This window comes from Hydractinia symbiolongicarpus, chromosome 4, assembly GCF_029227915.1.
Source record: "Hydractinia symbiolongicarpus strain clone_291-10 chromosome 4, HSymV2.1, whole genome shotgun sequence".
Classification (NCBI taxonomy): Eukaryota; Metazoa; Cnidaria; class Hydrozoa; order Anthoathecata; family Hydractiniidae; genus Hydractinia; species Hydractinia symbiolongicarpus.
The window spans coordinates 21,370,243-21,381,850 of NC_079878.1; the positions used below are offsets into that span (position 1 = coordinate 21,370,243).

The 11,608-nt window shown below is 34.3% G+C and overlaps 1 protein-coding gene across 1 annotated transcript; it reads left to right on the forward strand.

Moving 5' to 3' along the window:
• Window positions 1-1,962: 1,962 nt before the first annotated feature.
• Window positions 1,963-11,227, forward strand: LOC130641815 (uncharacterized). The gene is made up of 15 exons (XM_057448785.1): window positions 1,963-2,163; window positions 4,749-5,102; window positions 5,331-5,579; window positions 6,047-6,142; window positions 6,286-6,548; window positions 6,884-6,962; window positions 7,135-7,706; window positions 7,803-8,000; window positions 8,085-8,289; window positions 8,425-8,695; window positions 8,866-9,028; window positions 9,626-9,721; window positions 9,891-10,004; window positions 10,129-10,217; window positions 10,289-11,227. The coding sequence occupies exons 1-15, from the start codon at window positions 2,148-2,150 to the stop codon at window positions 10,488-10,490; spliced, it is 2,967 nt and encodes a 988-aa protein (XP_057304768.1). The 5' UTR covers window positions 1,963-2,147; the 3' UTR covers window positions 10,491-11,227.
• The last annotated feature ends 381 nt before the right edge of the window (window positions 11,228-11,608 follow it).

The following is an 11,608-nucleotide window of genomic DNA, read 5'->3' on the forward strand; positions in this document are numbered from 1 at the left end:
TCAAGCTACCTTGGTTTCTTTCTCACGTTATGTACGAAGAGTGGTGTGTGTGCTAACGGATATTCTGCACACAAACTCGCCTATAAGTACAGCGGATCTCCCTATCTTAAACTCTCCAGGGACCGAAAAATTTGTTCAAGATAAATAAATTTCGAGATGAAGGGTTATTTAAGATAGAGAAAGAGTTCAACACAGTATGTTTAACACTGTGAATCTAATTAAGTCAAATTGCACAGCGAGAAGTCTACAAAATCGCCCCCAAGACTTGTTATCCTTTTTAGATTTGTACGGCCTATAAAAAGCCTAACAAGTCCTGATGACGAGGTTGAGAAGTCCGCTTATATGCGTGGAGAACTAGTTAACAGAGCTCATTAATCAGTTTTAAAACTCCCGCGATGCAGATGCAACTCATACGCTTGATTTGTATAACAAAGGGTTTGTTCTAAACCTTTCTTACGGCAACCGGTTAAAGTTGACCAGTGACGGATAACGAATCCGAAATATAAGGGTTTAGAAAAAGTTAGATACAATTATATAGCTGTTATAAAGAATGTTTGAGAAAAAAATAATTATATAAAATATGTCTACTAATGTTCGCTTCAACTAAAATGTTTTTTTGGGAAGGAAAAATATGAAGCGTCGCTTTTTGGAGTATTCGCTTCATAAGGTCAAGTCAACCATATTATTTATTCTCACAAAGAAACTTTCGAGAGTCTCAAAAATTGTGAACTCCAAAGAAGTAACTTTCGCTAATGACTATTTCAATGTTTTTTTCGCGAGAATTACATTTTGCGATATGGAAAGGAGCCAGTACTGAAATTTTTAACAAGTTGTTGAACTTTGCACCCTCAAAAATTTGTAGCGGCGAGTATGCGCAAATCAGGGAACCCTTTTTAAAAGAGACTATGAAGCGAAAGGACGGAGATGAGTGTAACTTTGTATTATTTTACAAAGATATAATTCTTTTTTTCACGTGAGCGTTTTTATTGCGTCGGCTATTTTCAAATCAATCAGGACATCTACACTCTGCAAATTAACGTGGCGGGTGTTACAGCGTGGTTATTAAAGTTAAGAACATTATTGTAACTGACACTGTCATATCCGGCTAGGTCAACCTCGTTCCTGTTGCCTTTTTGATGAAATTGTGCTCCGTAATACGGTTCATGGGCCACAAGACCCTGGGGTCACTAGCTAACAAATAGTCAATTCATTGCCGTCTCGTAAGGGACGAAGGACGACATGGCACAAGAATTGACGACATGGCATAAGAATTGCGGCTATTTGCTAGATGTTTCAGTTATATTAAAAATAAATGCACGAAATTCTTTACCGCTGCACGAAATTATGCGTAATAAAGTTTAAATTAATTGCAACTGTGGGACCATCGGCTCACATTTTTCCTGTGTGAGACATGGTTGCGTTGTTGGAGGAGTACTTTGAAATGGTTACTCAGCTGTTGGATGACATTCAGGACAGCGCTTGCAGGGCTAGTAATTATGATCGATTATAATCGCTGGTAAAAATAAGAACAACAAGTTGCTTTCCATTTTTTCATTGTGATGCTGCCATGTTGGAATTAAAACATGAGACAAGTGTGATAAATGTATTTGTTTTTTAAAGCGATCTGGAGATTCAAAGTAAAGAAAACGTCCTTAACAAACTCGTCTCGGTTTCCTCTTAGATAAAAAGGCTGGGAGAAGGTTCCTTCTCTATGAGGAAATTAAATTAATGTCTCTAATATTATCAAACAAAGGAACTTACCTCTAAAATCATTTTTAAATAAATAAAACAGGTTTATGTTATTAATTATGCAATATGATTTTCTAAATTTTGATTATTTTTTATGGTGAAGCAATATTAAAATGTAAGCAACGACTTTAACTTTAAGTCGTATCCCCTTCTATTTATAAACAGCACAATAAAAGCCAGTTGTTGAAACAACACCACTGATATTTACTTTGGCTTGTGTGCTGTATATTTTGTAACGTAGAACTTTGAATTTGAACTCGAGTTTCTTTAAAACAAACTGTATTTTGTGGAGAGTTGGCTTTTGCCAAAAATACACGTTCATAAATGCGTCACTTAGGCGAAGACATATTTTAAAACTGGATTATGAAAATTAAACATTTAAAAAAGAAAAGAAAACTATGGATATATTTTTAAGTAAGTATTTTCTATATGTTATATTCTAGTTTTTATAATTGTCATATCGACAAAATGTTTGACTGGATGGAGTGGAAGACAAAAGTTGAAAAATCCTTCCAAAACACGTTCCGTGAGCAAAGCAAAAGTTTTCTCAGATGTGTTAAGTAACAAGCAAGTACAGAAACATCTTTAACCTGTTTTTTAGTTCTGATCTTGTGTATGTTAAATATAACTGACTACCTCAGCGAGAACTTATTGTTTCCTCTGATCGAATGAATTCTTTCCTCCACAAGATTTCATGTCAAGTGTCGCTGGGTAACCAAGTTCATACTTTTGGTTGATCAACACCATAAAATGGTGTATTTCAGGCGTTAATGTTGCGAATCGTTGTAAGCGTTCATTGAGCGAACATTTTTTACTCGTAACAGAATAAATTTTCACAGTGTCTTGTTGTATGGTTAAAAGTTTTCAAAAATATCGTGTAAAAACAATTTGGCATAGTGGTATTTTTAAAACCTTTTTAATTGAAAAAATTGTTGTTGTCGTCGTCGTCGTTGTTGTTTTATTGTTGTTTTTGTTGTTGTTGTTGTTGTTGTTGTTGTTGTTGTTGTTGTTGTTGAGCTTAAAAAAATTGGAGAAAAGTTTTAATGAAAAAAAAGCTTTTAATATTTGACAGTGAATAATTTTGAGAATCGGTATGCACGTCAAGTTTCCTAAATAAGTTACGCCACAAGTATTATATTGCTTAATGTCCAGGAAGATGATTTGATTTTTTCTTATGTAAACAATAACACAAGATAAAAATCGTAAGTATCTAGGCACTTGGAAATACTTTTTTTCCTAAAAGTCTTTTATTTTTTTAAAAATACAAGAAAATAAATGAAAAAAACTTTCTTCATGGTATGGCTTAGTTATCATATTGCAAGAGACTCAAATATATTTCGTGAATCTATATTATAATACCCGTTTACGTCAACCTAATCCCCAGGGCCTTGTGGCCCCTAAACCGTTATTATGGGAGCGACTACGATGACATTGGCGCAGACTTTTTGCTGCTATCAAATTTATCAAAAAGACTAAATTCCCTGGAATATAGGTTGTGTGTACGTCTGTCTGTCACGCAAAATGGTAACCGCAGTGGCGAGACACACAAAATGCGGTATATAAAGGTCGGGTGAAACCGTGGATTTACCTACGGACCATTGGCTAGTGTTTTTTTTTTGTTCGTTACAAAACATGTTGCAACGTCACAAACACAATCAATAGGAGACAAAAGAAAGTAACTTCGTACGCAGGTTTTTTTTAATGAGCAGCTTGCCGAGGCAATAATTTGTCGAGAAAAATATTCAATAAACAGAAAATCATCAATAAAGAAAATGAAATAAATAAGTAAATAAATGATATCTTTTAGATTTAAAAAGTGTTATCTTTAATGTTTTCCACAAACATACTTTTAGCAACACGAGATAAAAACATTTTTAATGGCAGCTTTCCAAAATAACCAACGTCATGAAGATTTATTTTTATTATTTTTATTTTATTTCGTTATTTTTGTTCTGGTCCTCATTTTGCACAACATGTTCTTGACACTTATCAATTTGTGTGTGTTTTGTGAGACATGCTTTCAACTGGTAAAAGTCCTTCACTTATGTCAAGTGTTTGCAGAAGTACATTGTTGGTAATTCTCTTTTTTTTAAGTTGGAACGGAGGAGAACAATACGTATAAATCATGCGGACGCTACCTTGTTATTCAACCTCATTCGCAGCCCCCAATGTCGCTTTAGTATATTAAGACGGTGCTCGCTTTTCCTATATAAAAAAGGAGACAACAGACGCTGGGAGCGAGGTTGCTTGTTAGCATTCACAGAACGACATGTATAAACATCCTTATAAAGATTCGTACAACCTCAAACCTGCCGTGATGGTAGTCCTGTGAAAAATTATGGTTCTTAAGGAAAAGAGAGTTAAAAGCAAAATTACAAAAATATTATACACACCGTAAATGCCCGTTTAACACTCTTCTAGAATAAATGCCACACGCCGCTAAATTGTCAAAAGTTGAAGTACCCTGATGATCAGTTAAATTTATTAATTAGTCATCAAATCAAATTTTGGGCGTATTTATAATCCCAAAAGAGATTTTCAATCTAACTATACGCACATATTTGATAGAAATTTAAATTCTGTTCGAAGGTTTGCTTCTTCCCTTCTCTATTCAAGCACCCACCTTAAAAACTCACAACATTATTTTGATATTTGCTCTCCATCCCACGCCCAAACATCCCAAACGTCTACTACGAGATTGCTTATAGAAAAGATATATCCCAAACTAACATCGTCTATTATCGCTATCCACAAATCATCATAAACGTAAACATTTATTTTTATATTTTTATATTTATATTTTGGTATTTATATTTTTATATTTATATTTATATTTACATATTTATATTTACATATTTATATTTTTATATTTATATTTTTATATTTATATTTTTATATTTATATTTTATATTTGTATTTATATATTTATATTTTTATATTTATATTTTTATATTTTTATATTTATATTTTTATATTTATATTTTTGTATTTCTTTTTAGCCTCGAGATTCTTCTTTATCTTAATTCTATTAGCTGGTTGTCAAACTTTGTTCAAAAGATTTCCCTCAAAAAAGAAAATAACCTCTCCCTGCAATGTAATTGAAAATTTTAAAGCCGAATCAAAAGTGAATTTAGTGGGTGACAGTAAATGGCAAAATAGTTGTCCAGAAGACCGCTTCATGCAAGCTGTATACTCGGATATCCCAACGTCTCCATTCATAAAAGCAAAATGTTGCAGAAGTAATTTAAGCCACTGGTTGTCATGGGAACTTGATCTGACATTTTTAAATGATGGTGAGAATGTGGTAGAAAAAATATGGAATGCTGAATGTGAAAGATATTCTGTTATAACAGGTAACTATGAATCTTTCTAAGTAACCGACCTCTTTCCGCCAGTTTTTGTACCGAAAATATAACGAGCATCTTCTTTAACTATTTCTGCACCTAATTGCAAAGCATGCTTAACAAAGAGCTTTATTTCTCTGTAGTTTCTTTGTTTACTTTTTCGTTTCATTCTTCATTCTTGAAGTCTTTGGATATACATATTTAGGTTCTTCAATTTCAACTAAAATTACCTTTTAGGCTTCAAATTTGCAGTAAGTCAAGTTGGTGTAAGTTTGCTTCGTTCCATACGTTGTTCAGTGTTGGTCAATAAAGCTATCAACCGTCAAGCGTGCGTTGTTTTGGATTTATCGTCGAAAGTTGCAAAAAACGAAGTGCGCTATAATAATACATGGCAGCATGAGTGTCCAGCAGGGTACGGACTTGTAGGAGTTTACAGCAAAAACAGTTTCAATAGAGTAGAAAAAGCGAAGTGTTGTCAAATCAGAAGTAAGTTTTTTTCCATGATTTATTTTCTTAAAGTTTTTTCAAATTTTTGAAAAAGATCATGCACAGTTTACATGGCTTTCAAAAATGATAGCGTTTTATTGTGGAAGACAAACTCGCGAAAAATCGCGGGTTCAGTCTCCGGCCGAGTTATGCCAGGGGCTATAAAAGTGTGAATTAATCCATTCTGCTTAACGTTCAACATGAGAATAGGTTTGATAGCTCAAATGGGAGCTTTAAATACACCAGGACCCCCTTAGCATGACCCTCATTGATAACAGTACCATTAGGAACTGAAGAGGTTATCCTGAGTAAATAATAGTAATAATAATTCCATACCACTGTATAAAGCCACCATGTATAAAGAAAAACAAACCAAAATAAAAATTTCTTCTTCAATTGTCTCAATAAACTAACCTTTGCCAATTGTTGATTTAAGTTATGCTTATATTTGAATTTATTTATTCTAGATGCTAGTTTTAGACTTGGAGATGTATTTCATTTTAACAAAAACGTCAATCAATTTATAAGAAGTGATGTGGGAGGGTTGACTTTCAAAGTAAACGGTTAGTGCTAGTTACAGTGATTGTTACTTTTTTGTTTATTGTTTGTTGTTGTTGTTGTTTTTGTTGCTTATTAATTACTTTATATAAATTATTTTTATATTTTTATATTCTACTATTATATTCTGTTGTTGTGCATTTGCTAGGAACGTATCTTGTTATGGATCAACAAAATTCAATCAAAAACATAAAATTTGCTCGCTTACTATCTGTGGGAATGACCATCAACAAAGCTTTTTGTTTGAACATCACATCAGTTAGTATTGGACTCGATATAACAATCATTCTACATAGACGAACTAACACAACCTTGGAAAAAATACAAGAAATCAAATCGTCAAGACAGAAGGGTGAAACAAGCCACATTGTATTTTTCAAGGCGAAGAAAGGAGTCAATATCATGTCGCAGGTATAGAAGACCTAGAAGGCCCGAGTGTGTGTTTATATCAGGGATTCTCTTTACTTCAGTTCTAGAAACTGAAATTTTTTTTACGGTCTCGGTAAAAAAAAATGGATTTAACTTAACCGCGATGTGGAAACCAAGTTTTACCATGTCTAAACATCAACCGCTAATTTCAACCCCTCTTTTGCGACATTCTAGTTTCCAGTGTCTCTCAGAGCCTCTAGTTATTACGAAGATGCGCTTTTTAGTTTACGGTGTAGGTTTTTCTTTGTGTGGAAAGGGATTCGTAAATCAAAGATTTCTTTGGACGAGCTTCGTGGTGAAACAATCTGTATTTTTAGATTATCATGGATGTACGTATTTGGAGAGGGACGTTCTACCTTCATGAAATAAAAATTTTGAGTGAAGCTCAATGTAAAGGTGAGTATTATTGTTTGACTGATTTGCGAATTGACTGTGGAGTTGTAATTGATGTTTGATTTACACGCGCCATGTTTGTCGGGTTGTAATCCCTGTTTAAATAACTTGCGCATTGATGTTTGAGCGACTTGCGCGAATGTCTACACCTCTTCTACTTTCTTTTTAATTTTAGTTGATAAATGTCGGGCTCCAAATATCGGATGCAATAAAAATGAGATATGCGTACCACTGAAGGGTTACCTAGAGTGCGTCTGTCCCGATAATTATTTGTTGGATGATTCAGGTCACTGTATTAACAAAAATACAACCTTTACTGGCTGCCCTACAAGTGGAACATCAAGAAATAATAACAGTAGCCAAAAAGATGCAAGTACAACAAGATCCACATTTAAATTATCAACAAAACCTACAACAGGTAATTCCCAAAAAACAACAACAAAGGAGAAAGTTTTAAAAAAGAGAATTACGGAATCTCCAACTATCTCCCCGTGGGTGTACTCCGTCGCAGGCGGTGCATGTGGAATTATTTTTGTAGTGATTGTATTAGGCGGTTGTTTATGCTACAGAAGAACTTTAGAAGTAAAACATCGACGGAGGGGTACGTTCGAGAAAGAAATGGATATCGTAAATAATACGAACGATAGACAATTGCTGACTAAGCAATATTCAATGGAATCATTTGTTACTATTGGTAACAGTACTACCACTTTATATCGACCATTTATGCAAGATATTGGTTCTGTGGTAATCTTAGTACTTATTCTCCCATATTTAACTTTTTTTAGTCCATAAAAAAAAATAAGTATCGGAAGTTGACATATCAATTTTTTGTTTTTTCAGGAAAAACTATCGCCACTGTCTCATAACGGCTCATTTATATCCACTAATGGACATACTAGACTAATCGACTTAACCACAGGTGAACCAATCTATACACGAATTAACAGAGCAGTAACGGTTGAATGCCCTGAAACAATAGAAGAACAGCCTACTGGTTTGAATCAAAACTACAAAGAGCTTGAGAAAGAAACTCAAAAGGTTTGGAACTAAATATTTTTTGAAAATGAATGTGTAGATATCATGATAATTCCAGCTCAGTATTTTATACGATTTCTATTTTAGGACTCAAAGTTGGATTCCACCGCTCGTCGCGCATCTTGCATGACTCTCCTTCACCCTGAATATGGTGATTCTGACTCGGACGAATTTGAAGAAGACAATGCAAAGAAATTCTTTATACCTGCTGACGATGAAGAAGAGCTGCTAGATGAGTTGAATGAACTTACACCTGAGTCGTTACACGTATCAACGAAGATACTTGGTCAAGGTATGCTCAATTCCATACAAGCAATTGTGTTTTGATTGGTTGATTCAAACAATAGAGGAAGCACTGAATTCATTTCAAGTTTTTTAATATTCTTTTGCTATGTAAAGCTTAAGAAGTTAAGCCTTTTTCTTGTAGGCGCATTCGGTTTGGTAAAACATGGCCGCCTCTACTCTGTAAATGGCTCACATGATGTTGCCGTTAAAATCTTAAAACAACGAAGTGGTCTGGAAATCACGCAAGCTGATCGAGTCAAATTTTACCAAGAAGCTGCCATTATGAGTCAGTTTGATCATGTTAACGTTATAACGTTGTTTGGAGTAGTGGTGGGGAAAAGACCGTGCATGGTATTAGAGTATTTACCGAGAGGCAACCTGTGGAAATATTTAAATAAAGTTAGACGAATTAGGTAAAAACGAAGAAATTTTTGTCTCGCTTACTTCCCATATGCTTCCGTTAAAATAAAAACACGAAGCACTTTTTTTACTTCAGTTACGGGGAGATGTTATTCTCCCCGTAACTGAAGTAAAAAAGTTGTGGAGAGCCTAAATTGAAATATACATCCTTTATCTATTTCAGGCAACGCGAAGGAATCACAGAAATTACTAGAGAGTTACATTGTATGTTTTTAAAAATGGCGCGAGATATAGTTGCTGGTATGGAATATCTGGCTGGATTACAATTTGTCCATCGCGATCTTGCCGCGAGAAATATTTTGTTAAATAACGTACTTACATGCAAGGTAAGCTAATTAATTCTCCCCCCCCCCCCCCAGGGTAAATTTTCCAGATATCAAATTTAAATACCCCCGTATATTTTAATATGTTTATTTGAACCAACAGAATAATTTTTTTCACAAAGCGAATTGTAAACGGCGAATTCGGCAGAGCAAAAGCTGCGAAATGTATTTTTGGTTTTCATGACATCATCGATTAAATGCTCAGATCAGAAATAATTGCTGGTATGAATAATAAGAGAATCAGATTATTTACAATCTGTATCTAGATTGGTCAAATAGTTGGGTAAGAATGAAAAGAGGCCTTTTTATTAGCTTTTGAGAAATTGGAAATTTCCCGAGGTTAAATTTATTAGCCTAAATGCTATTGAACCTGCGGCGTTCAGGCTATGCACTGACTCTCTCTATCTCTCTCCTCTCTATCTTCCCCGGGCGATTTTTTTTCGCGTAGCGGAAATCAACAAAACTGCGCATGCTCAGATACATTGCATCAGCGAAATCGTCGTTCAATTCGTTTCGTGAAAATCCCCCTTAAACGTGTAAATGCGAAAAACACAAAGTGTTTAAATTCTATAAGTTAATATTCTAATGTTCATGTTTCAGATCGCAGATTTTGGACTATCTAGACATTTCTTAAAAGACGAACACTACTACACAAGTCATGGAGGACAGATACCTGTCAAATGGACTGCGCCTGAGGTTGGTTTAAACTTGTAAATTTGCATTCCACCAAGATCTAGACAAGGCTTTCAATTAAACCTGTAATCAGTGGGGATTCTTCTTAAATAAGTCATTTGAGCCTTGTTAAGCTGATTTTACATTGTCATTATTTGAACTTGCTTGTAGGTTCAGGATTGTTATGTTATAGGCACTCCAATTTAAAAGATATTCCACGAAGTCAGATGTATGGAGTTATGGCATAGTATTATGGGAAATATGGTCTTTGGGCTTACGTCCCTACGAAACTTGGGTGAACGATAAAGTATGTTACCATTTTTATCAAACTTTATTTCTTATAACTTACTAAAAAAAATCTTCCCAACAAAATTAAAATCTCATAACACCCGAGAAATCAATGTTTTTGTAAAATGTTTGTTTATCTGCAGGTGATGAAGGAAGTTTGCGAAAAAGCTTATCGCTTACCAGCACCCGCGGAAGTGCCCCGCTTATTATACAGACTTATGATCGATTGCTGGTAAGTTTTTTCTTCTCGAAAACAAGTTACAGTCCTCTTGAAAGTTGTAATGAAATAAATTGTGATTTCAGGCATCCAGATACAAAACACAGACCGACATTCTCGCAACTTAAATTTTGTTTGGATCATAAAGACGATCGTATTCTTGGCAAATCATCAGAGAATAAATTGCAGAGGACTCGATCAGTCACCTTTTCAAGTCTAGATGATGACATTCATTCGATTGACACTTCACTTGACGATTTGCAAAACACGTATTGTAAAACAGAATAAGATAGAAAATGGTTAATGACCTACATTTTTTGAGAAATAAAAGCAAATCAACCATAATTTTAAGAAACCCAGGTCGCCCAATTTTTTTAAGGAGTTTATGTTATTTTTAGTCCATATTTAAGCCATGTTTCAGTCTTAGTCCTAATGTTTATAGGGAAAAAATGATTTCAGCGAATATCATGTTTAAAGGTTGAAATGCCCTAATAAGCACAATATCGTCAAAAAGGGCAGAAACGATTCAATCTATTTTCCTTCTAAAAGCCTGGAGAAAAACTGAGGACATATATTATGGTATTCATTTTTATATGGAAAAAATTATACCTTTTTAATTTTCATATGCTGCCTGGGAGACGTTGAATTTGTCCGTGTTTTTCATGTCTATTTACAGCACAACACATCTACTGCTCAAAGATACGATTTTTTAGTACGGTAGCTTGCAGGTCAAAGCTTAGTACTGTTTTGATATTATTCAGGACTGTTTATCAACGTCAAACAAAAAAATTTAAACTCCTCGTTACCGTAAATTTGTCACAAATATTTACCAGTTTTGATGGTAGCAATGTGACAAATATATATGTCATACCTTCCAACCTCGTCCCCAGGGCATCTCGTATCTTTTCTGACATCGGGTGGCGATACGAACATGTTCGTCTCGACGTGCCGGTTATAGAAGAGACAACAGGCGCTGGGAACGAGGTTGGATACATTCGTCAGTAGATGACACACCCAAAATGATTTATAACATAAAAAAGAGAAATACATTTAAAATACTTAATTTCCATAACTCTTCTCCTTATAATTTAAAAAGACAAGATAGAGTCCTGGAAATTAGGTATGAAGATAATTTTTTTAAAAAGTAAAACAATTAGCTATGTAAAAAAATACAAATTGTGTAAAAATATTTTGTTTGTTTTTTTTGTATTTTACACCCTCCCTTGTATTTTACACCCTCCCTTGTATTTAACATCCTGGTTGCAATTCTTTAACCCAGCTGTGAATTTTTAAATGTCTGTGTCCGTGGACGCACACACAAAAATATCTTGCTAGATTCGCATTTTTGTGACAACCTTTCGTTAATGTTAAAGCACTCTTGACTTCTTTTTCAACAACGCGCAATA